Source organism: Ictidomys tridecemlineatus, chromosome 1, assembly GCF_052094955.1.
Source record: "Ictidomys tridecemlineatus isolate mIctTri1 chromosome 1, mIctTri1.hap1, whole genome shotgun sequence".
Classification (NCBI taxonomy): Eukaryota; Metazoa; Chordata; class Mammalia; order Rodentia; family Sciuridae; genus Ictidomys; species Ictidomys tridecemlineatus.
The window spans coordinates 103,831,636-103,859,550 of record NC_135477.1 but is presented as its reverse complement, the minus strand read 5'-3'; the positions used below and the strand labels follow the sequence as shown (position 1 = coordinate 103,859,550).

The following is a 27,915-nucleotide window of genomic DNA, read 5'->3' as shown; positions in this document are numbered from 1 at the left end:
AAAATAGAGTTTAGATTTTGTCATTGCTGAGCCTGTCAATTTAGTTTTTAAAAATGTTTTCTTAAAGTTTCAAAGGTAGTGGTTCAAACACAATCATGCTTACCCAACTATCACATGAAAAGTCTTACATGGTTGTGTTGGGGGCTAGGGGCTACTCATTCTCCATCTCTGAAGGCCAAGAAGTAAATCCATTTAAGTAGGATTCTGTTAAAATATTCTCTTGTTAATTCTAATGGCTTAAAATAAATTTTCCTGCATTGATTCAAGTCATTTAGGAAAAATCTTACTGTTTTTGAAAATTTGTGCAAATATGCTTTCATTTCATCATTTAATTTTGCATGAAGAACTCAGTCTCTTTATTAACAAATATTATTTTTAATCAAAGCATTAGGTCTTATTTAAACCTTCCAGAGTATTGTCCTTCATGGTAGCTCCCTTCAGTGTGTTACTTGATCTTTTTATTTTCAGTCCCTGATTCCACAAGTTATGGGATTTCATAATTTGCAGAAAAATTCAGATATGCTAACACAAATATCCAGAATATCAAGCTTTTTAAAATGTAGATAAATCTAAAATGTAGATTTCCTCAGCTTGGCCTTTCTTTCAACCAGATGAATATTTCAGCATTTGATTCATTTTGGTTTAAGACACAGAAAAGACTCATCTCCTGTTTCTTCTCTTTCTGTTCTTCCTGCCCTCAATTGTGTATATGTGTAGGTTTTCACTAACATGCCTTATAAATACAGAAGTCTGTGTTCCCCAAAGCCTCCATTTCAGTATCCCGATCTGCTAACACAGCACTGCCATCACTGTCAGACATGTTTATTAAGTAGAACAATGAGGTTTGGTGTAGTAGATTCCATTTGTTCCACTTCAAAAATGTAGCCAGTCTTAAGTAATTTAACCTTGCTTACTCTCACCTTCAGTCAGTGCTTGATCTTAACCTGGTTTTTATCAAATTTGTGCCCCTTGCTGCCGTGTTTGAAAAGTTTATTCAGATGCTCAGTTAGTTACTCAGTGCAAAGGAAGGTGTTCCTCCCTGAGAAAAGTAGTAGCCAGATCGCCTAAGAAGATAGACAGGGAACCTTGGCACCAGAATTAGGAGGAGAGAGAAAGAACATATGTGAAGGACTGGAACATGTTCAAGAAAAGAATTTAAAAGGAAAGGAGTGTAGAATTCTTGGAATGATTTCCAGGGAAGCTTACCAAGGACAATCACCAGATTCAGCCTTTCCATTTGCTCCATTTGCACTTGTAAAAAATTACGGAAGCTTTGCTTCTAGGGCTTGTTAGGTAATTTGCAATAAAGCCAGCAGAGGGAAGAAAAATGAGAATTGCAGCTGAACCAATGCTGGGTCATTTTTAACAATTTGCAATGACCCTTTTCTCTGTCACAGAGAGGCTCAGGAACTAGCACCAGAATCCAGCCAGTTTGGGCCCAAGTATATTTGGAGTGTTTGAGAATATATCCCTAAATGTGATATTACAGTCATTTTTACATTTAAAAAGAGCTAAGTTTTACATCAAAGAACAGAGTGAGTAATATAACCCTGCATTTGGCTTTCCTGCATGTCACAGCTCCAAACAACATTTCCTATGACTTGTGCAAAAATCTAGAAAAGCAAGTCTGGAGGAGAATGCAATAAATTAATGGCCAGGTCTCCATAGACAAACTAAAACTGAAAAATATGGCATAATTCAGGTCAGATGAGAATTGTTTTATCTTTGTTTTACTTTTTCTCCTCCTTTCCTTTTTTTCCTTCCTTTTATCCTTCCCTTTTTCCTTCCTTCTTTCTTAAATTTCTACCTATCTATAATTTCTGTTGTGTCACTAGGGCTTTTAAGAGTCATGTTAAATCATCAGGAAGAACTGGTTTAAGGATCTCCACTAATACTATGCCAGCAAAGGTCAAACCTACCTAGCATTTCCATGTCTGGTGATTTAATATAGGACATAAGAAGGGAGAATCTTGTTAAGGTATAAGCTCCTTAAAGATTCATGAGACAAATTAGTACCTTGAATTGACCTCTACAGTCAGACAATTTAGCTAGTAGGTTCATAGTAACTACATTGTTTGACAATGGCATGAGCTTCTTTTCTTCTCAGAGTTCCTATGTTATTGGTCTAAAAAAGATCCTTGGGTCTTAAAGGGTTTTAGTATTAAGATTTTAGCAAATAAAGACTGGATGGAGGACCACATCTCCCACAGAGAGAATGTCATAGGTAAAGAACAGTAGTAGAAAACCTCAGGGCAGGCTCTGAGAATTGTTGGAAACACCCTGTTTCACTTAACCTGGAGTGCAGGAGAAAAAGATGGTTGTGTTTAAGAAAGTTGAAGCAGGTCCAAGTAGGGTGATTACCTTATGAAGTAATTTAGACTTTATTCTGTCTACACCGGGGAGACACTGAGTAGAAATTTGAGTGATCTGAGCTACACTTTTAAATTATTCTGATCTTGGTGTGCAAGATGACTATGAAGTGAATCTGGAAGGAAATAGACAGGTTATGAAAAAGTTTATGGTCCAGGCCAGAAATTATTGAAGTCTATGCTAGGATTCTGATGGAAGATATTATAGATGAATCAATCTATAGAATTTAACAGTACTTTAAAGTAGGAGTTTGAGTTGAGATTTCTAGTCTCTGGGAGAGGGGATCCTTAGAAAAGGAAAAGTCAGAAACAGATAGGAGAGTAGGGTGGAGTGGGGGAGATAAAGATGATGAGTGTGATTTGATGAACATTTATTCAGTCTTTTGTATAGTCAAAAGAGACTTAAGTATATTTTGTATTTACATGATTAGATGTTGTGTATTTAAAGGTATATTTGGGAGTCTGAGGCAAAATATAGAATAGTGCTGTATGACTTATATGTCCTATATTAACTGTTCTATTCAATGGAAATTTTGGAAATTGTTAATGTCCAGGGGGAGATTTAAATTGGAAAAATTTTGGTTTGAGTGGGGCTTTTTAAATTTTGCTTTTATTTTTCTAAACTTTCTTTATTGAGTAATCTCTATAGGTTGTACTTAAGATCATTATTGACCATAGATAATATGAAATTAAAAGAGCCAGTGTTTTTCCTTCTTCCAGATTATCTCCATATCTGTTTTGGTGGAGTTTTGTTTATTTATTTTTTTGTTTTGTTTTGTTTTTTGATGTTTGTTTTGGCGCTAGAGATTGAATCTAAGCTCACACTCTACCATTGAGCTATACTCCTAGTCCCTGTTTGGGGGCTGCTTTTTTTTTTTTTTGTACCAAGGATTGAGCCCAGGGGCACTTAACTATTGAGCCACATCCCCAGTCCTTTTTTATAGTTTATTTAGAAACAGGGTTTCTAAATTGCCTAGAGCCTTGCTGAGTTGCTGAGACTGGCTTTAAACTTGTGATCCTCCTGCCTCAGCTTCCCAAGCTGCTGGGATTTCAGGTGTGCAACAGCATGGCCCTCAGGGCCAAATTTTTTTGTTTCATAGTTCCTTATAGAAAACAAAGCAAAACAGTCATGAATACATCAAGTTTTTGTTTTGTATGCACAGTGTAGTAGACTAATATGGGGCTGCATTCATAATCCATGGTGGTAATCTTGGTGAGAACACTTTTCCAGCGAATAGGGAGCTTCTTCAAGGGTGAAATCAGGCTGGAACTTGTAAAATTCACTGATCTAAATATACTTATTTGGAAATGTAAGTGTTAGCATATTTTAAAATAACATTTATTTAATTAGTATCATTGCTTTTAGCTCCATTATTGGAAACTATAATGCTGCAGAGGACCAGAAAAGGTGTCATGTAGTAAAAACTCAGTTGAATATTTTAAGATGTTTCTTCTTTAATAAAGGATTAAGAGGTAGCAGTCAAGAGTTACAAACTACCAAATATTTGTTTGTTCTTTCAGCAAACATTTTTATTCGTCTTCTGACATCTGCTAGATATAGAACTAGGCATTGAAGATACAAAGCCAAGTAGGTCATAGATGATTCCCACCATGAAGAAAGTACATATCATTAAGTAGAAGCAGATAAACATGTAAAAAATAAATAAACACAATAAAGTTTGTGTTCATAGGGAACACCAACAGATAGAAAAGTTGTATTTGAGGGTGTATCCGTGTATTCTTCACTTGCTGTCCTCAACTGAGCCTACTGTCTCTTCCACACCCGAGACTGCACCTGACCAGATACTGTTGCAAATTATTTCTCTGTTCCTATCTTACCAAACCTCTGGCATCCTATCATGTTGACCATTTCTTCCTATTACAAACATTTTCCTGATTTTCTTCTTACCTCTTGTCCTTTGCTTACTATCCTTTATTTCCCTGACTCCTGAATATTGGAGATCTCAGTTCCCTTCTCTTTATCTGTTCACTTTCTCCAGGCAAGTTCATCTAATTCTTTGGATTTAAATGCCATTTATATGTTAATGGCTCCCAAACATTCATCTTCGGATCAGAATTTTTCTTTTCAACTCCAGGCACTTATTTTCAACATAGTACCTCTTCATCAAAATTTAATAGGCATCACACACTTAATATATACGAATATAACTCTTGATTTCACTCCTTAAGTCTATACCCACCTGAGTGTTCACCATCTCAGTCAGTGGTAGCATTCTCCAGTTGCCTAGAAATTGACTAGTAACCTTTGATTTCTCTCCTCTTTTGTTGACATGCATCAGCAAGTCCTGTCACTTTTTAAAATGTCTAGAATCCAACCCCAGCCATTAATGCTATCTCATTCCCAGCCACCATCATCCTTCTTCAGGATCACTGCCATACATCTCCCAGCTAACCTCCAGATGTCTACTCTTCCCCCCTTATTCATTCCAAAGAGCAACCAAAGTGATCTTTTAAAACTGAGTACAATCATGTAGTTTCCCAGAGTCAAGCTTCCTAGTATTTCACTTTGTAAAAAGTGATTTAGCTGTTCCATTTTTATCAATTTATAGTCTTTTCAAAATAATCTCTATTTATCTAAGTGTATTTTACCACTTCTCTTTATACTTCTGCTCCAAAGATCAAGATCCCCAGGAGCAAAGTTTTATTTGCTTTTACAAGTCAGATTTGACATGTAAGTTTATTATATAATTATAAGGCCAACATTAAGCTCTTGAGGGGAAAAACAGTGGGATGTTGTGCTTCAGGCATTGTTGGTTTAAAGGCTGGGTCACAGAAACTAATATTTGGCTAGTTTTTCAGCTAGCATTTTTGGCTTTCATGTTCATTTAAAAGTTGTTTGAAATCCTAAGATTTAAGACAACAGTAAATTTTGTTCTTTTAATTTGGTATCAGGTATCTAGTTTCTCAGAAGCTATCCTTCAAAACAAGGATTGTGCTAAATAGATTAGTGTTTTTCCTTCTTCCTACTGTTTTCACACATCATTTTTCTGTGTTGTAATGGCTAGAAAGAAATTATTCTTTACTACATATGCTCTTTGATCTTGTTATTCAAAACCTACAGAAAAGGAGTTTCTTCTACAACTAAGGTAGGATGAATTCACAAGGCAAAATACTAGATTGGTTCTGTGAGCATTAGTGACTCTTCTGTAGGCATCTAATAAAAGGTTTGAGACAAAGGAGATGCTGTTTATTAAAGCAGTTTGCATTATCTCTAAATTATCTCTACTGGCTTTTGACAAGAGCTGGTATATTTGATTTTTCAGGATCAACTGTCTGATTTCCTGTGCTATTTCCTGCTTTAGCTCCTATTTTCTTTCTTCCTCTTCTCTCTGTCTAAATATTTTTTTATTACAGTAGTCAAAATATAATTATGGGATAGACTTTGGATTCTCTGTCAGGTGATATTATAAAGAACAAAGACTAAAATAACTCTTAAAACAAAAAATCATAACCACATGTTTTTAACTAGTGTAGTGCCTCTTTTAGGAAGGAAAATGAACTATTTGATATGTTATATCTCAAGGAAAATCATATCTATTTTTTACTGTTTACTTGCACAACTGAAAACAAGTTCTTGAATTGCCTGATACTCTCCTTAAGCCATAGTGCAAAACCAAAGCGATTCGCTGTTCTTAGTCCTGTCTGTTTTATATTTTTTCATATTTTATACACCTATTTGCTGGAGAAGGATAGGAAAAAGCTAGCTATGTGTAAAATGGTGGATTAAAGTACAGTTTTTAAAGTGAGACAGTAATAGAAAGAGCATAGTTCTTAAAGTATTACTAGGCTTGAGTCCCAGGTCACTTAGTTGTCTGACCTTAGATATTCATAAGACTTAGCTGAGAAATAAGAACCCAGGTATCTACCCTACAAGGGCATTTGTGAAAATCCATGAAGGTGGTAGTAAAAATAATTAGCATGTCTGATATATTTCAAGCATTCAATAAATGGTAACTGGCTAACAAAATATAATTATTTCTATTTTTTTTTAGAATTTTATAATTAGTTCTTAAAATAATCTCACTTAAATCAGTTACCTGTACCATCACTATTTATAGAAAATGGCTTGTTTGGGGCAAAGTTCCAAAATTATATTTGACTTTGAAATTTTCTGCAGTATACTTATCATGACACTGATTACAATTTAAATCCATAGGTAAATACCAACAAGTATGTAATAAATGTTTAGTTTTAGTAATTCAAGAATAATTCAGAGTAATTTGGGGTTAAGCATTTCATGATGGGCTCAGCATGGAAGCTGAAGGTGTCTTAAATGCAAATCTAACTTAGAGACAGTTATAAACTACCCGAATAGGTAAGTGACTATTCAATTCCACAGAACTGTGGAAAACTTCTCTCCCACTCTCTAGGAATCATTTTAGGAATTAATATTACATTATTAAATTAATATTACATAAGTAAAACTGCTTAGTAGATTAGGTATTATTTTTATAGTCCTATGTTGAGGAATAATTCCTGGAAATAAGTGAACATAGATCTCTTTGGTCATGAGCAAAGTTTTATTGCAGTAGTTTTGGTTTTTAATGGCAAAAATCAACAGTATAATAAACTTATGAGCATTTTATTATTGGTACTTCTTTTCAATGCTTGAGAATGTCCTGCCTATATAAAGGGTTACATGAATTTTGAAAGAGCTACTTGGTACAAATATTTAATTAAAACTAAAAAACAAAGGTTGAAGCCCTTCCAAAACTTATTTCTTATGGGAATGTAATTAGTAAGGTAAGATTTATTTTTAAAGCATGCCAGATCCTATTTGGCCACCTATAATTACTTCAACTTTTAAAAGTAGCTTGCTTTAAAAAAATTTTTTTTAAAGATACAGTGAATTGAGGTCATAGGTTTGCTGTTAAACTAGGTTAAAAAACATTTGGACAAAAAACTAACATGCTTGTGATACCTGCTTAAAGTGGCGTTTACTTTAGAACTTCTTATTCCCAGTAATTATCCTATTAATGTAGTGGTCAAATGCATCAGTGGTATAGAGTTCTGTGGAGGAGTTTGATGTGCTTTGGTATATGGTGGGAGGACCATCTGTGGACTGTATGACATGCTAAGAGGTTCTGCTGGCTACATGAAGGATTGGGAAGTACTTGAAGGAAGGAAGGAAGGCCTTTATCTAGGTGCCAGGTGATAAGGACTTGAAATGGGCCAGGGGCTTTAAAGCTACAGACTAAGCTTACGTTGAGGAAGTCTGCAGCAGACTGCCTGGAAATGATGATTGGTAACCCTGGAGCCACCTTGACATCATTTTTCTTGGTGCCTGATATTCAATCTGTCAGCACATCTTATCAGTCTTCTTTGGGAATGTCTGCACTGTCCACCATCTCTTGTGGGCTCTAGATATAGTTATACTAATTTAGGCCTTTATCACTACTTCCAGAGTATTTCTAAAGCATCCCTCGAGCTGTTTTCAAAGCCATTTCCCCAGCCCTCCCCTACCCCAATCCATCTGTTTTACATATGGCTGAAAGAGTTGCCTTCACCCAAAACATTTCTTTCAGCAGCTCACTTTCTTATCCAGAAAAGGAAAAGCCCCCAATTATTTATCCCGTGGGAGGCAAGACTTAAAGATCATCAGTAAGAGGTTATGGAGGATATTAAGGCAGGATTCTTTCACAGGGTGATAAATCTTTAGGGTGGATATCCTGAGATCTGAAATTTAAATTACTGTCCTATTTATTCTGTGACAGATAGAATCTAAAAGCAAAGGCAAATTTTGAGGACAGCAAATTCTTAGGCAGGAGCCTTAGGTTCAGTTCCCAGCCTTTATGGTGTGTTTTAGTGTGAAAGAATTCTGTATATACACACACCTTCCCTCTTCCTACACAGTACCCATTCCTGTCTCCTTGCTTTTTTCCTCAGGGCACTCTCTCTCCCTGGAGTTTATTTTTTTCTAATCTACTACTCAAAGTCTATTTTGTTCCATAAATCTTTTGACTTTTCTGACATCTATTAAAATTCATGCTCTCCTTTCCTTTCTGAGAATGCTTACTATACTTCCCAGTAGGACTTAACCTAGTACTTAACCTCAGGTATCCCCCCAATTAAAATATAAACTCTGGCTTGAGGAATTAGGAACCCATATTCTTGTACCTTCCAAAGGAGATATGTGTATTACAAGGTAATACAAGAAAAGTAGCAAGATGCAGGGTACGGTGGCATACACCTGTATTCCAGCCACTCAGGAGGCTGAGGCAGGAGAATTGTAAATTCAAGGCCAACTTCAGCAACTTAGCAAGACCTTAAGCAATCTAGAGAGACCCTGTCTCAAATTTTTAAAAAGGACTGGAGGTGTAGCTCAGTGGTAGAGTGTCCCTAAATTCAGTCCCCAGTCGAGAGAGAGAGAGAGAGAGAGAGAGAGAGAGAGAGAGAGAAGGAAATTAGCAAAGCCCAGCTTAGGTAATTACTGAACTACTATTAGTAATAACTAATAATTAGTTATTACTCAACCACAGGGACTGGGAAGGACTGGGGATAGAATGGTGGGCATCAACTATATTATTTCCAATTTCTCTTCTGGATTTGGAATTCTGATTCTAATGACATATAATGGATTACTATAATATGGGTTGGGGGACAGGAGATGTAAAGAGACTATAAATTCTAAAGTTGTAAGCCTGAAAAACCAAAAGTAAAGAAATGTCATTGCTAGGACAGTAGGAAAGAGGTACCAGGTGCCAAGGCCAATGTCTCGGCTTGGCACCAGAATCACGAGGCACTCACAGCTTTGTAGGTTCAAACAGCAATTCTTTATTCCAGCTCTCACACCACCTCCACACAGGTCCAGGGGCAAACACGTTCTGCCGTCTACCCGCACAATCCATCTACTCCACGAGGCTATCTCCAAATCCCATTTTAATCTCACGAGAACTTAATGGGAACAAGCAGCAGGAACACCCTAATCCCAGCAATAATCTTCAACTTCCAACTTCCCTAAAACCCATTATCTTAAACTGGCAACGCCTTAAACTCAAGGAGCCGGTTACTTCCTCAAACCTGATCAGCTCTAAACCCGGATCTGCCTTGGTCCTTGAGCAAGGTCACCTCATTAAAGCATGCATGCAATGTCCCATCAAATGTCCTCTAAGCAGCATGGGGTACGCTTGGCAAGGAAATTTCGATGCGTCATTCCTACTTGGTAATGGCCCTCAGCATCTCCCCCCTTCTGATTAATTAAACAACAAGCAATGTGGCTTAGGACCGTGCCTGGTAGGTTGTCCAATTCAACATATGGTTCTTACCCGTCATCGGATGAACTGACCTCTAGGCGTCAGTCCCCTGTCTTAGGTTGAATCCACTGCAATCAGATCAACCCGTCGCTGACTACCGGTCCAGCATTCAGCCATGCTTGTGGATAGGCCTAAGCACCAGTGGGGGGGTGAGGTTCTTGCCTCACCTCTGTTGGCCCCCAAATTTAACCTTGGTGCCAGTGGGGGGGTGAGGTTCTTGCCTCACCTCTGTTGGCCCCCAAATTTTAGACCATCACTAGTAGAAGGGAGGAAGATACAGAAATGCCACGACACCAAGCCAATTGACGGCTCCTTTGGAAAAATTGCATCACTGGTGACACCATCAGCAAAGATGTCAGCATTACCACAATTAACATGGGATGCGCTGGCAAGGAAATTGCATCACTGGTGACACCATCAGCAAAAATATGCCAGCAGTACCACAATTCGCTGCACCAGACGATAGTTCACAATGCATGCAACTGATATATAGTCCAGGCAAGTTCTGCAGGCAGTTCAAAGTGGAAGAGTCTATCAATATGTCCATTTCCTCCCAAAGTAAATCAAGTCCTTGATTGAGCATTACTTGTTGAGTTATATTCATTGATGCATCAGTTTACTGTGGTAGCTATCATAGAAGCTGTAGTTTGGTTTTCTTAGTCTTCACCGGCACTGGGATGGAGATGGGAATTCTGGCAATGATGTTAAAGAGACATTATCCTGAACAGAATTATTAAATATAATGAAAAGGAAAAGTGAAAGTAAACAAACAGATCTGTTAATCACCTTTAAAAACAATAGTAAGCAAACAGATCTATTAACCACCTTTGAAAACAATCATTAACAGCTGTTTACCTAATTAGATTAAACCACTTAAATCACGTGAATAAAAAAAAATTCGGATCCATTTTTTCATGAGCGCTCCTCATATAAAAATATGAACATACACACATACTGACATGCAACACAAAACAGGGCACACATAACATACAACATATAAGACAATAATAACGGCCTTGTAGCTTTACCTAGGTAAAATCTCCATTGCAATGTTTAAAAACTCCACAGTCAAAAAATAAAACATAGTCAAAAAACAAAACTGATCAGAAAAATATTAACCTAGGTTTGTATGAGCTCAAAAAATAAAATAGAACTTTATGATGTGGGAAAAATGCAATAATAAAATAGATATTGAAAAAAAGGCACCGTGGTTAATCACTGTCGCAGATGTAAGAATAGCCAAGCTGGAGCTCTGGATTTCAGCTGTTATGGATTTCAGTCAAATCATCTTCTTTTTCTGTAGAAATTGTTTTGGTTAACCTCTCTGGAATCCAAATCGGCTGCTGTTCTCCCTGTGGGAACACACAAACGGAACCCCGACTCCAGACAATAACTGGGTCAGAAGCTTTCCATTGTCCTGTTAGAATATCTTTCCAAAGTACCTTAGGCTTATGTACATTTTTTGGATACATATGTCTTTCCACAGCATTAAGTCCTGATGAATCCAAATTTAAAAAGTTTAGAGTAAAAAAAGGGTTATTTTAAGTTTATCTTTGGGGGATATATACCCCTATAAGATCCTTTTAAATTTAAGTCTTTCAAAAGCATTTTGCCTTAGTTTTTAGAATTATTTTAGTCCTTTTAATTTTTAGATGTGGTTTAAAACCATAGTTGTCTTAGCCTTTTGCATTTTCTATCTGAAATATCTTTACTTGACATTTTCAACCATTTTTATCTTATTTCTATCTTCTACTTTTCTTCTAAGGTTTTTATATTTACCCTTAGTTGTTTTTTCTCTCCTAGTTTTCTTGTTTCCTATTTTGTGGGCTAAAAATTCTTGTCTTTCTACATCTTTTTTATCTTCCTATATCTTTTTTATCTTTCTACATCTTCTCTCTTTTTTTTACCTTTCTGTACTTCTGTTTTTGAAGTTTTCCACTTCAAATTTTTAATCTTCTTTATCTAAATCTTTTATCTTATTATCTTCCCATTTTCATGGGTTTTTTTTTTTTCTCCTTCATGAAGGCATCTTAACCACCTTCAATTTAACCTTTTAAAGCCTTTAGCAACTTATTTAGATATTTTACAACCTTTTACTTTACCACACAAAGATTATCTCATCTCCCTCTTTTTAGTTTAATAAATATATTTTAATAGTTAATAGTTTGATGAGTAAAGGAATCTTTTATCCGCCATGAAGGTATCTCGACCACCTTCAATTTAACCTTTCAAAGCCTTCCAATTATCTTCTATACTGTACTTTTAAATGTACTTTTTCACCACCTACAGCTTCACTCTTTTAAACGAGGCTTATATTCTGTTTAAATCGCTTAATATTAGTTTACATGGCTGCCCTTCAACCAAAGGCTTTTTTTTTTTAACTCCATTAAGAAGCTTTGTCTCAATCTGCCATGTACAAATACCTTTTTCTTCTTTCTTCCTTTCTCAAGCTTATAAAGTAAGTCTAGTTTCCTCAAAATCTTTTTAAATGGCATTTACAACTTTTTACTTTACCATACAGAGATTATCTCATCTAGAAACATTTATTTAACCTTTAACCTTTTATATTAAAATATATTTCCACATCTTGAACCTTTTTATATCCCTTTTTTAACCATTAACACTTTTTATAAATTCACATTCTGAAACAACCCTTATAAAATTACTCCACTTTAATAAGATGAAATACTTTTATGTTTTCTAAGGTACTATTATACTGTAATTGAAACCCAACTGAAACTTCTTATACTCTTTGTATATAAATTACACATGATAGAATCTTAACTCTTAGTAACCTTGTTTAGCAAAGACACAGACCAAAGCAATATTAAACTTTTTTTCATTCACCAATTTATGAAAACACACATAATGTTTAAATATATTACCTTATGGAGCTTAATAAGTAAAGAGTATTTGATTTCATATTTAGTGGTTGATATTTTAACACTTTAGCTTTGTAAATTAATCAGATATCTGTAAAAACCAAGATCTTAGACAAATGTAGTAAACAGAACTAGCCATCTCTTTCTTGTTGAAGAAAAATCCTTCTACAGGATACCATGATGGTCCCATTGATATACTTAATAACCCATCTTTAAAAAGCCATGGGCTACATTTTTGTATTGTATCAACATATGCCCTAATTTTTCTTGGTCTTACTGGGTTGCCACCTTCCTCTAACAATCTCTCTACCTCGGAGGCGAACAAATTCAAACCTTGAGTCAACCATTTTCCCCAGTTTGCCTGAGAAAGTTCTAGGAACAGGCAACTTGAAATAAAAACAAAATAAATCAAAACAAGAACACGTTGTTTTTTGAAATGGTCACCCATTTTTTTTGCTCTCCTTCAGGAGTGAGCAAATTCACTTACCCCCAAGCTTCAGACATCTCACGTACGGGCCACCAAAATGCCAAGGCCAATGTCTCGGCTTGGCACCAGAATCACGAGGCACTCACAGCTTTGTAGGTTCAAACAGCAATTCTTTATTCCAGCTCTCACACCACCTCCACACAGGTCCAGGGGCAAACACGTTCTGCCGTCTACCCGCACAATCCATCTACTCCACGAGGCTATCTCCAAATCCCATTTTAATCTCACGAGAACTTAATGGGAACAAGCAGCAGGAACACCCTAATCCCAGCAATAATCTTCAACTTCCAACTTCCCTAAAACCCATTATCTTAAATTGGCAACGCCTTAAACTCAAGGAGCCGGTTACTTCCTCAAACCTGATCAGCTCTAAACCCGGATCTGCCTTGGTCCTTGAGCAAGGTCACCTCATTAAAGCATGCATGCAATGTCCCATCAAATGTCCTCTAAGCAGCATGGGGTACGCTTGGCAAGGAAATTTCGATGCGTCATTCCTACTTGGTAATGGCCCTCAGCAACCAGGTTGGTTGGGGAGGCTGGAGATAGGAGAGTTAGTGTTTGCCAGTCAGTAAAAGTTTGCTGTATTGAGAGTTTCTAATATAAAGCACCCTGTAGGCAGGAGTAAGCAGACAACTGTAGAAAAATGCCAGATGAGGACTGGACAAGAGATTTAGTCATTACCAACAGGTATGGTGAACCTCCAGAAAGGAGTGGGTATAGAAAGAGGAAAGGAAGCTAGCTTTTGAAATGAAATGTATGATCAAACACCTGAGAAAACTGGTGTCTCTAAGTATAAGGAAGAGGTAATATACAGTGGAGAAATCAGCAATCTGAAAATTGGGGGAAAAAATCTCATTTATTTGTTGAAGAAGAGATGATGAGCATGATGCAGACTTTCAAGTTCCAGAGAAGTGAAGGCAGCATGTGAATTGAAAGTAGTCAAGTAGGAAAGTGTAATCAGCCTCCAAGGAAATGGTCAGATTCAGGAGATAGGGCTGATGGACACATTGTTAAAGCTGGAACCTGAAAAAGTAGGCCCAAATCTCCATCATGTCAGTTTAAGCCCCAACTTCCTTAACAAGACTCCAGTAGTGCAAGAATTAAAATCAAGAATTAATAAATGGGATAGATTCAAACTAAAAAGCTTCTTCTCAGCAAAAGAAACAACCAGTGAGGTAAATAGAGAGCCTACAGTTTGGGAGCAAAATTTTACTATTTGAACGTCAGATAGAACACTAATCTCTAGGATATATAAAGAACTCAAAAATCTTAACACCTCAAACACAAATAACTCAATCAATAAATGGGCCAAGGAAATGAACAGACACTTCTCAGAAGAAGATATACAGTCAATCAACAAATATATGAAAAATGTTCAATATCTCTAGCAATTAGAGAAATGCAAATCAAAACTACTCTAAAATTTCATCTCACTCCAGTCAGAATGGCAGCTATTATGAATACAAATAACAATAAGTGTTATCGAGGATGTGGGGGAAAAGGCATACCCATACATTGCTGGTAGGACTTCAAATTGATGCAGCCAATATGGAAAGCAGTATGAAGAATCCTTAGAAAACTGGGAATGGAACCACCATTTGACCCAGCTATCCCACTCCTCAATCTATACCCAAAGGACTTAAAAACAGCATACTATAGGGACACAGCCACATCAATGTTAGCAGCATAATTCACAATAGCTAAACTGTGGAACCAACCTAGATGTCCTTCAGTATATGAATGGATAGAGAAAATGTGGTATATATACCCAATGCAATATTATTCAGCATTAAAAGAGAATAAAATCATGGTGTTTGCAGGTAAATGGATGGAGTTGGAGGATGTAATGCTAAGTGAAGTTAGCCAATCCCCAAAAACCAAATGCCAATGTTTTCTATGATTTAAGACTGCTGATTCATAATGTGGTTGGGATGGGCAGGGGTGGGGCATGGGAGGATTAGATGAACTCTAGATAGGGCAAAAGGGAAAAGAGGAGGAAGGGTAAGGGAAAGGGCATGGGGGTAGGAAAGATGGTGGAATGAGATGGACATCATTACCCTAAGTACATGTATGAAGACACAAGTGGTGTGACTCTACTTTGTGTACAAGCAGAGATATGAAAAATTGTGCTTTATATGTGTAATATGAGTTGTAATGCGTTCTTCTGTCATATATAACAAATTAAAATTTTAAAAATGAAAAAAGCAAAAAAGCTGGAACCTGAATCTGTGTTACCTAACTTGTAGGGCCACCTACTTCAACACAAAGTATGGCTTCTAGCCTCAGCAACTTTTATTACTTCAGGAAGAGTAAGTTTAGCCATGGAAGGTAGTTTGGATGGGGGTTTTCTCCTAATGAATAGTATCTATATTTTCTACTTTATTTATACCTTTATTTTATTTTTTATTTTTATGTAATGCTGAGGATCAAACCCAGGGCCTTGCATATGCAAGGTGAGCACTAAGCTAAGCCATAACCCCAGCCCATCTATTTTCTATTTTTTTTAAAAAGCCCACAAATTAGAATGATTCACTACTAAAAATTTTGTTTTAAAAATTCAAGCACTATCTTTTTATCTTCACTTTTTAAAAAACCCACTTTTCCCTCACCAGAAATGAATTTGTCCCCCAGTAGTACTTTGATTCTATTAATAAATCTAGAGTTATATTATCTTTTCTTAGTGGTCAGACAGTGATAATAGTTTGCATTATATATTTTCCCCAAGATGTTATCCATTTTTGTAAATAATATTACTGCTTTATATTTTATATTGAGGTTTTCCATTTTTTAAAGAGGCACTATACTCCCCCACCCCAGTTTATTATAATCCTGATTAGTAAACTTTTAAATCTGCAGGTAAGTTTCAGGAAGTAATTAGAAGTAGTAGGTTATATGCTGTAGTTTATGGGAAGGACACTTGGCCACCTCTATGGGCATGGCAGGGGTGGGCTGGGGTGGGGTAGAGCAGGGGAGTGGGAAGGGGTACGGTAAAGATTAGACCAGAAACCTTTGTTTCTGTTTGTGGATTTGGATATAAGGGTGTGAAAAATAATTCACGGACTGCCATCACTATTAAGTACTATTCAAAGCTGATTTTCCTATAGATGCCTTCTAACAATTTAGAAAAGCATTCCCTTGGGAAAACATATTGGTAACTTTGGATATAGAAAATTATGCTGGGGATAGTTACTGATAATTAAAATTATAGCATAACTCTGTGATACAATACTGAAGTTATAAAGATGACCAAACTCATAATTAAAAAAACAAATCATTGTTCTAGGAATTATGTTCTCCTAGAAAGAATCTGTGAGAATATTAGTAACCTGTGTGACCTTCAAGTAAAAGCTTGATAAAATGTGAAAAAGTGGAAAACTTGAGTCGATCCTGAATATTTTAATTTTATATTTGTATTGGAGTTTTTTAAAATTCTCCAATTATCTCTTCCTTTTCCTCATCTGTATTAAAAATATGTCAGGAAATTAAGCAAGAATTTTTAATATACAATTGAATTAGAATACTAATTAGTTTTACAAATCATGTTAGCCAATTTCAAAAACACCATTAGCTACACAACCAAAAAATACCTTTAATTTATATGGTTCAGAGAAATGTAAACAGTTTGTCAAAGCATTGTAATATGTTGACATGTGAAAGTAAGCACATGGTGAAAAGACATTTTCATATACGATGGCACTGACTAAATACATCGATTTAAAGTTTACGTATTTAGTTCTGTGTCACCATAACCGAGGTTTACATTTTTGTTTCTTATATTTCTTTTAATAGAATTCAATTCCTTTTCGACCTTCGATTCAGTTCCAAGGGCTTCAAGGGGTGAGTACTGTTATTGAGCAAAAATATTTAATATTCTTTTTATATGCCACAGAGTTTGAAATTTACTTTAACTTGGCACTCTTAATATCATTGGTCACTCATATTTGGTGAACTTTGTGACTAAACAAAAGTTTCTGACTTCTTTGATTAAGACACTTGAATTATCTTTTTTTCTTAATTTCTTTAAAAAATAATTCAGATATAGCTGTTGAGAAATTTTACCCTAAATCATGAATAATTGCATATTTGAACCTTTTATTGAAGGTTCAAACATCAAAGTTTTGTATGAATGTTTTATTTGCCACAACAAAATCTCCATAAAGAATTATTTATTTTAAGCATGTTATGAATATGTGATTTTGTTACTATTAATAAAATTTGCTGTCTGTACCCTCAATTTTAAAATTATATATGCTAGGAAATGAGATATATGAATAGAAATTAAGCTTTTTCAGTGTATAAAATGAACTGATTTCTGTGTCTATTTTATTGCTATAATAAAAAGCAAAATATGCTGGGGTGTAGCTCAGTGGTAAGGACATGTGAGAGGCTCTGGGATAAATCCCATCACCAAAAAAAAGCATAATATGTGATAACTTTTAATAAAATTGACCAATGTATTGTGTGTTTGCAGTATATAATAAATTTTACAATAATATCAATATTATTTTAAGTTATTATTATTAATATTTGATAGTAATAAAATAAACTGTTTCCTCATTGAAGTCAATATGCATTTCTATCCCTATGTACCGGCTTATAGTATGGATATCTAGAAGATCTGTAAGATCGAGCTATGAAAAAGGCAAACTGAGGGAGGATGATCATACTCTTGTTTATTCTAAATCTATATGCTTATGATTTTTTAATGTTACGAAATGCAAAAATGTTTATGTAAATAAATACAGTGGTTCTAAACTTTATAACTTGAAGACATTTTGAGAGTCAGATTAATTATATCATTCAACTAAAAGTACAGTACTTCTAAATCTGTTGTGTAATGTTAACTTCAAGAAGATGTTTGTGTGGATCAGGGATTTTCTTCTAGTGACAGCTTTACAATGAAGTCCTCCCCCCCGCCCCCACCCTCAGTAACTGAGTGTTCATGAATGGGATCCTAATTGGAACAAGCATTCTTCTGAATTCTGTTGTATAGCTTTTTAGGTAGTCTTTAGTGCTTACTGATTTCTATATTTGAGGAGTTAGTTCAACCCTTTATGTAAGGCTTCTTGAGTTTTTCTGCAGGTTTTAATGGCATTGGTAATATTTGAAGGAATGTTCCAGAGGCAGACCTAAGTCCTTGAGTCCCAGAGGGCTCCATGGATTTTCAGAAAAGGGTTATTTGGAAGGGGAGAGCAATGGCTAAGGGGGAAAGTAAAGTTGGAGCTGCATTTCTCTCACTAGGGATCTTAAGGCCATACTTGTTATGGGCTGCTGCTTCTCTCAATTCTCTCTTTAATCCAGTTGTGACATTAAGGTTAGGGAAATGCAAGTAAAGGCTACTTTCTTAGGAGGCACTGAATTAGATTAGAAGACTAAATGATAGTGAACAATATATGTATGCTTTCAAACTTCCATTCTGACACTTGCAGCTTTTAGAAATCTTGGAAGGATCATGGTTTTTGCTGACATACTAATTGCCTCAGGACTTAAGCACCATTGCAAAGCAAGTAGATTATATTTGAAAGCTTGGGCCTTCTTTTCCAAATTCTCCACCTATCTTTCCCCATAGTGTTCCTGGCCCCATGTGTCCAAGCTTCCCTAGTTTATATTTGCCTATAACACTCTTCTTCCCACTCTATCCCTTTCCTGAATATAGATTGCTGATAAAAATAATTTAGTTATAAATAGCTGGTAGGTTTAAATCTTAATGGATGTTTGAATTTTAGCAGATAAGCTTTTTAACCCAAGTGAATGGTGGTTGGATTTGGTACAGAAGAGGAGTAAGTGGGCAGCAGAATGAGAGCTATAGGGTACTTGCTCCTACCTTGGTTATTCTGGATCTGTCTTCTTAACCGCCCCCCCCTCCCTTTTTATTATTCTAACTGGGAACAAAATATATGGACTCAGCATTGTTTTAGAGCCTGCAGCTGCATTCCATCTGCCCTCCCCCCTTCTCTTTGCAGAGCTCTCCCCAGCCCTTTGGGACTTAGTAAAAACAAAGAGTCATTACAGGGGAAAGAGTGGGTTGGCACAGCCTACAGGGAATATGCAGAGCCATAAATGTGAGGGTCTTCTGTACAGTGTTCCTCTGTTTTTCTGGAGAGCCATGATAAGTTAGCATTACCCATGCTGATTGCTTAAAAGCCTTGAGGAAGTATGCTTAAAGAGTTTTCCTATGCGGAAAATGCTTAGGATTTGAAATTGGAAGATTTAAATGTAGATTTCCCTCCAAAGATACTTACCCTTAGTTAGAAATTTTGTCTTCTTACACCAGACATGATTGAAAATGTACCTTAACTATCATGATAGTGTCATGCAGGCATATTTGAAGCATAACTGAAGCCTGCTAAAATATCCTTTTAAAAGTGAGCATGGCATGTTAAAATTATCTCCTGTTTCCCGGAGGAGACTTATGCTAAGTACCACATGGTTATGCTGTTCCTTGTTACTAATTATAGGATTTTTCCCCCTCAGTAATGTCTTTCTTTAGGAGGCCAGAATTTGAGTCTTGGCAGGTTAACTTTTAAGTATATTTACTTTTCTGCTTGAACATGTTCTCCTAGGTTGAAGTTAACTTCTAAATAAATTCAGATCGAAACATTAAAGTATGAGTAAAAATTCTAAGAATCATTGATAACTTGGATTTTTTACCATCAGAGTTGAGCAGCAGCTTTTATAGCTTAAAAAATAAAAATAAAGAAATTTTTATCTTTCACAGTTCAGCACACCCCTTTCCTTTAGCGAAAAAGGGCATTCAGGAAATTGGATGGTCACTGAAAGCATTTTCTGGATTCAAAAAGATAAAAATATCTATGGGAGCTGTTGATTCTGATAACTAAACTCATGAATGTCAGGAACTGGATACATCATCTAAATGCCTTGTTGATTCTGAAGGGTGGGGCCAACCAATTATCTTAACAGTTCTAATGCATACCTAGGATACTTACTCATAACTAAAGGTTTACTGTGATTATAAATATCTATAGAGCAGCATATTTGTACAAAAAAAGAGAGCTGATAAATCCATGTGGCCTACTGCGTTGAAATTCAAGTTACAAATTCAGAGGGATGTGTTGGTATAATCTGCCCAGTTTCCAAAGGCTCTATCATTGTTGTCAAATGAGGTTTATAAAAGTCAGGATAATTCTATCTCTACATTTTAACCAGACAGTAAAAATGCAGCAGGTAAACATTTTTCAAAGATGTGCATTCTAATGAATTTTTAAAAACTGAACTCCATATTTTTATGCTTACTGAAAGTTTCTTATCTAAAGACATAGTTAATAGAGGCTATAGCTATAGCTACAGTGACTGTTCTTCACTCTATACTGTATATATAGCTTTAAAAGAAGAATTGCTGGAAGTAGATTTACTTAGTATTTTTTCATAATGGCAATTGTTACAGATACAGTAACATAATTATTCCAAGTTATTGGAACATAATTATTCCAAACTATAAACAGTTGCCTAATCAATGAATATACTAATAGCTTAGTTTATCGTTCTGCTTATTTCTTATTTTATTGCACATTCTTTTTACTCTTATTGAAGGCAAGTGCTTTATCATGTGCCTTAGAATGAAAAGACACAGGGATGTATATGACATAGACTTTCTCTCAGGGAACTCACAGCCTGACAAACACACATATACTAATACTCAGGAAAGAATTAAAAATAAAGGATTTAACCAGAACCATCCACTAACAAGGGACTGTAGGAACAGGGGACTATCAGGAACAAGGTGTAGTGTGCATTAGGGACTGGTATGAATCAGCTTTTTAAACAAAGGTTTTGGTGGATGTAAAATGTGATATCCTGGCAGTAGGAATGTAAAATTCCAAGCCTATTAAGAACTGTGCTCACACATACACCACACAAACACACGCAGACAGAGGTAGATCTGTGGAATAATTGAGATACAATCTGAAATGGCAAGGTTTTCAACAGCAAATGATGGCCACACCTACTGGCTCATGGTGCTGTCGTTAGTTGATTTGCCTATGGCTTCAGGGACTGATGTCCAGGGATGATTCCTTTGGGCAATGAGAAACAATGTTAACTTTATCACAGTATGAGATTCCAGGCCTCAAATTAACTCAGTATTTGTCATGAGATTGCTGCTCCAAAATTCTAATTTAATTGCTTATTTCAGACTCAGCAATCCCAGAGGCCTTAGAAATTAGAAGTTAATTTTACATGTATAATTTTTAGAAATGATTATTAAGAAAAGAATTGAATATAGAAAATATTTTCTTAAGAGTATTATGCATTTTCTACACTGAGTGAAACACTGCATTGCACACACTTTTCCAAGAATGAACAAGGAATAGCCAGCCAAACAAGTTCTAAATGTATGCCTCCCAAAAAGGCATGGTGACCTTCTGAAGTTTAAATCGGCATTTAACTGGTAACTTTAAAGGCTTGAATGATGCTATAAAACTCATGGAAGAGAGTCATTAACTCCAAAGAACATAGAGTTGAATTTTCTTTTCTTTCTTTTCTTTTCTTTTCTTTCTTTCTTTCTTTTTTCTTTCTTTCTTTTTCTTTTTTTTTTTTTTTTTTTTGGTTAAATCTTCAAGTTTAGCACAGCTTTCAGAAATACTTGATTAATTATTCAATTTTCCTTCTGGGGGCTGGGAAGAAGATTGAGTCTGAAAAACTAAATTATACAGTATTTGAAATTAGTAGGCAATATCAACCGCCTTGAAAATGCTTCCCGCAGACTGCCCTTCTCTACCCGACTTGGTACCTGGGAAGCAAAGATAACTATCAGCTTGAAACAAGCAGTAAAGACAAAAATAAATCCCCAACACTGCCATTCCTTCTTAGATGATATACCTTTCCTCTGACTGCTTTCCCCTGCCACTTTTGGTTTGGCTAGCCCACTGGTTTTGCCAATGGTTGTGTTTAGTCAGTCTGCTCAGAAGGTTGCTGACTAACAGTTACCTTCATAATCTTGGCCCTGAATGTAATTAATACTAGAAGGATGTTAAAATTATATCCATTTATAATGGCAGCTCTGTTTTAATTTTTTAAATATTTCAGTGATTGATGTGTAGATAGCATTCATTTTAATGTTCACATTGAATGACAGCTCTAACCACATTAGTTTATTAAGATATTAATAAAATTAAAAATTACCTAATTTTTAAAAATGTTTAAATTTGATATGTACACACACACATACACACACACTTTTATAAATTTTATTTTAGCTAAGGGTCTGAGCTGCCCCTGGAAACTTGTTATCTCATACAATAAGGGAATCATACAACTGTAAATTGACCGGCTTCTCTATTTTATGTTAATATTCACCTCTGCCCTCCTTCTCTTTCTGGATAAGAACCAGCCTCTGCATTTGCTACATAAGCAGAAACAGTGAGCAAAATTCATTGTCCCTGTCTTCATAATATGACCAGGAACCACTATAGACCCCAAGCAAGATGAATCTAGGCCAGCTCTGCCTTCAAAGAGTTCAGAATAGCAGAGAGTGGGAGGGCAGCTGACTCTGTTTTAGGTGTCTGAAGAAACTATCTGAAAGTACTTACTGACCACAGCTTTGCACAGGCTTCAGAAAGGGCTATAGTAAGACAGGCCCCCACAACAGGAGCACAGACAAGGGTACTCCTCTAGTCTGTCCTTCAGCAAACCTCATCACCTTGGAAAACAGGGATTGGAACTATGACTGAAATCTGAAGATGCCACAAACACCATAAAGTGCTTAGCAATGAGTTGATTACTGGTTTTATTCAGCAAACATTGAGGCACTGTGATGGACAGTATAGATGAAGTAAATAAAACCTTAAAATGCTACTTCTTATTCCTAACTGACATTATCTGTTTGTTAAACTCTGCCACTGATGGCTTTTTTTTCCCTCACTAAAAACTAAAACTTGTGAAACTGAGTCATCTTCATTGCAGACAATGTCACTTTAATAGCACTCACTTATTTAAGCTTGGAAAATAATAATTTTACCCTTCTAGGTTTCCCATGGTTCTTATACTTAAAACATCCCTTAAATTTGAACCCTAAGCATTATTTAATTGTCTTTTGACCTCTCACTATGCACAAGGCTCCATTCCAGACATACAAGACTATCTTGCAAGAGACTTATTTTTAAGAAATTCAAAATTGAAAGCAGGAAAAATAAATCTTTGTAAAATTATGTCCAAGTCTCAAATCTTATTCCAAACAATATTTAATATGCACTTAAACAAATCTATGTGTCCTTGATTCCAAGGTATCATTTTGGTTTTTTGTTTTGTTTTGTTTTTGTTTTTTTAACATTGTTTTTTGAACTTGGAAGTATTTCATGATCAGTGACATCTTGGTATGATGTCACAGTTTGTCAGTATTTTACATAGTAGTACATAAAATTCGGAATTTTCTTACAATTGCTGGTATCTTAGATTCAGTGAACAGCAGCAATACAGTATTTAGAGAGTTCCTGTTTGCTGTAGTAAGGTTTTGCCTAGAATCTTTTCAGAAGCTTTCTTTGCTGAGTCCAGCCTTGACTGACTTGCTTATTACTAATAGCTTGATATGTTAGACAATATGGAAAAGTATATATTATAAATTTACAGGGAAAGTATATATTGTAGATTATATATATAAATTATATATATAAAATATATATGAACATAATATATATTATACTAACATAATATATATTAAATTAATATAATATATAATATACATTATATTAATATGTAATATTATATTAAACTGCTGTTTTGTTTTATTTATTTATTTATGTTTATGTGGTGCTAAGGCTCAAACCCAGTGCTTCACTTATGCTAGGAAGGTATATTTTTATAACCATTCTTGAATTGTGATTTAAACTGGAAAGAACAAGACTATGAAACAAAAATGTTCTCAACTTTGTCTTTGAGTCAAAAATGTTTACTTATCAAAGTAGCTTGTTTGAAAACAAGTTCAGAGGAAGAGTTTTGTAGACTTAGGCTTTCAGAGCCCACAAACATGCTTTGAATTTGCCATATCAGGCTAAGAATTTTCAAATTCCTCTAGGGTCTTATAATTTGTTCTATATTTAAAATAAATTGGACAAGCACCTATTCTATTATTTCATTTACAAATTCCAATAATTTTTCAACAATTACCTTAAAATTTCTTGAATATTACTGCCAAGAACTCTATACTAAGCACTTGCAAATATTATTCTCATTTAATCCTCACAGCAATGCTATGAAGCAGATACTCCCATTGTGCTCATGTGTAAACTATGCCTTGGAAACTACATTACTTGCTGAAGTTTCTGCAGTATTATTTCTTATTATATGTTGAAGGAGCCTGTACTCAGACCTAGGCATCTGTTCCCACTGCTGCACTAATGTACCTTTTCATAATAGTGTTTAATGAGCATTTTTATTTATTTTCACATTCACATAAACATTGGTTGAACACCTTCCTGACTAGCACAGGAAAAAGCGATGGTCATTGAGGCCTCAGAAAAATGTGTTTGAGCTGAGGTTTGGATTATCAGGAGTTGGCGGACAAGGGGGTGGTGGGAATACTTTTCAGACCTGAGGTTCAGCATAAGCAAAGTGGCAATCTGGTATGGGAAATGCCCCCACCTTCTTAAGAAGTTAAAATTTCACCCCGAAGATCAGTGCTTCTTACTTACTAAGTCTCTCTGGAGGTGTGATGAGATCTGGACATCTGGACTTTAAAAGTTTTCCCCACAGGCTTCCTTATGATAGTTATATTCGCTGTAATGAGAATATAAGTGTCCACATGTGTACAAACACATACACCTCTTCTCAGGAGAAGTTTTGTGGCTGTCATCAGTTTCTGAGTGAGATCTTTGACCTTTCTAATTAAATAAAACCACTTCTGTAGATGAATGTCTTTCAAACACAATTATAGACAATTTTCATTAAGACAGTTTACTTTGTGATCCTTTACACATGTAGGTGTTCACATTCACACTATTGTGTTATCTTTTATTTAAAAGAATCCTGATCACAATCCACTAAATTAATGTCATGACTTTCTAGTAGGTTTCAGGCTATGGTTTAGGAAACACTGTAGGAGATCATCATCTATTTAAAAAGCTTTTAACCAGGGAGCGATGTTGCCAGATTTGCAATATAACATGCTGCCTTGACTTAGTTATTCCTTATATATGGGAAGGATGAAGAAAGAAGAGTCAAGGATAGCTCAGCATTTATTATTTGAGCATTTGAATGGATGGTGAAGCCATTATTCATGATTTGAAATAGATGGCAGCAGGCAGAGATAGAAGATATGGTATGTTTGGGACATGATGTACATGTTCAGGTAACTTTCCAAACTTTGTTCTATCAACATGGAGCTATCCAGGAGGCATTAGCTTTGGAGAGTTGGAGGAAAAGGATTTTTAAGAAGCAACTTCAAAGGATTTTTTTTCTATGGTTTAATTATTTCTGAATATCCAGTAGTAAGAAGAAAAAAGAGGTAGATTTACAGATGGATTTTTGGTATGAAGCTATATTTAAGAATTTTTTTCAACTATGAAGAATGCTAGTTTAGGAGTAGTGTTACTTTTAATTACTAAAAAGCTCCTTTTGTCAAATTTTGTTCACACTAATTAAGAACAATGGCAGGTTAACAGAGATGAACTATGGTATATTCATTCAGTGGAAGCGTATACAACAATAAAAAGTAGTAATGTAATTGTAACTCTACAACATGGCAATGAAAACTCCAAGTGGGCAGAAAACTACATATGATATAACATCATTTTTATAAAATTTAATAACAGGCAGAACCAAACAGCATATTATATAGGTTTTATATGTGATAAAATCTTTAGTAATCCCCTCCAAAAAATAATAATCATAAAAGTTAGAATAGTGGTTACCTCTGGTAGGGAAAGGCAAGCCAAAGATGAGGGACAGAAGATGGGTAAACATTATGTTACTGCTGACATTCTACTTCTTGAGCGGTCAGTTTACAGATGTTCATTATGTCATCAGTCTTTGTAAGTCAAACTATATTTATTTGTAGAATCAAATAATTACATAAATTAAAGCTTATTCTCATTATTATAATTTGTCATCTTCATAGATTAAATGAGAAAAACCTGAACATACTTTAATAGATGCCCAAAAGGCAGTTATCTATATTTCCTAATTGTTCTGTACATAAAAGAAATTTTTGGATATGCCAAATTCAAATATGACAAGAATCTAGGAGAAAGGATGAATATTAAAAAGTTTAAAAACCAGGTTGGAAGAAGGAGGTAGAGAAGGCAGGTCTTGAGAATTTATCTATAGCTAGACACCAGCTAAATATCTTACTAGTCAACTACTTGATAGAGCTGCTTTGTCATCTATCAGAGGAGAAAGAAGTTTTCTCTGTCTGTAATCTCTCTCCTCAGTGGAAAGAAGGTACAGGCAGAGTTGCTGCTGTTATCAAGGACATAGGGAGGAGAGAAACATTTTTCTGAGTTAACACTTGACAAGTTTTAGGAGGGGCATTGTAAAGTGTCCTGGGGGAAAAAATATCCAGCCTGGAAAGGACAGATTAGGAGAATGAAAAAATAGCAGTTAGTTGAATTTAAAAAGATGAGGTTCTTAGGGGGCTTGAGGTAACAAAACTCAGAATTCAATAGAGAACAGATTAAGAACCAAATTGGACCCACACCAGTAAGAAGTTGATAGATAAGCAGCCATAGGAAAAGGGAAGTCTTTTCTAATATTTAAAAAGCTTAGAGTCTTTAATAATTACTCAGTAAGTTATGTCAGGGATATCTTATTTTAGAATGAGAATATAAGGAATAGCCATATTTATGAATGCAATACTCTACTAATCTAAGAACTTCTTTCTTATGACTGATCTGAATGCTTTTTAGTTTCCTCAGTCTAGACCTGTTAGTATTCATTCAATTCAGCCTTCATAGATTAGGAAGAAGGTATTGGGGAGTATTCCATTTCCATTGAAGAGTATGGTGATGCTGACATGTATTTCCACAGCTGTTGCCATAAAGGGAAACTTTGTGCTAAGGATACTTGTTGTTTTGTTTGGGTATGGGGGTTTTTTGTTTGTTTGTTTGTTTGTGTTTTGGGGGAGGGAGTTGTTTTGGTTTGATACCGGGGATTGAACTCAGGGGCCCTCGACCACTGAGCCACATCCCCAGCCCTATTTTGTATTTTATTTAGAGACAAGGTCTCACTGAGTTGCTTAGCACCTTGCTTTTGCTGAGGCTGGCTTTGAACTCATGATACTCTTGCCTCTGCTTCCTAAGCCACTGGAATAAATGTCGTGCCCGGCAGTTTTTTGTTATTGTTGTTTTTTAAGGAAGATCGTGTTCTGTTCCTTGGATAGAGAATTTGAAGAATAAGATAACTATGATTAGTTTTGGATAAAGTGTTACATGTCATAATTTCTGACTCAGTAAGAAAACAATCTCTAACTTCTTTAAAAACTACTCAAGACAATTAAGACATGGAGGACCAGGGTCATAGTGATAACCTAAAGTATAATTTATTGTTTTTTTATACAGCCACTATTTTTTCTGATTGAAAAACAAAGTGAATGAACATTTTAGGATTATATAAAGTACATATACATGAATGAAGAAGAATAATAGAAATGTCCCTAACAGTGAAAGACCTTTTTTTGGATTTCTCCTAGTCTTTTTTTCATGCTTACATGTACACTTTAAAAATTGTAATGGTAGTCTTTTGTTTTTTCCATTTAGCATAAGTCATGAAGTTTTAAGCAGCTGCCTAATATTTCATTGTATGAAATGAAACTATCATTTGTTTAGCCATTCTCCTATATAGTTTCTATATAACAATAATAGTACTAAAAACATCCTTGTGCATAAATATTTTATTTCACCACTAATTATTTCCTTGGGATAAATTCCTAGATGTAGAATTTACTAAATCAAATG

The 27,915-nt window shown here is 35.3% G+C and overlaps 1 protein-coding gene across 1 annotated transcript in view; it reads left to right on the top strand.

Moving 5' to 3' along the window:
* Positions 1 to 27,915, top strand: part of Ell2 (elongation factor for RNA polymerase II 2) — a 78,244-nt gene that overhangs the window by 4,753 nt on the left and 45,576 nt on the right. Inside the window, exon 2 of the mRNA XM_005326147.4 lies at positions 16,802 to 16,849. Within this exon, the coding sequence (XP_005326204.2) occupies positions 16,802 to 16,849 (48 nt within the window). The remainder of the gene's footprint in view (positions 1 to 16,801; positions 16,850 to 27,915) is intronic.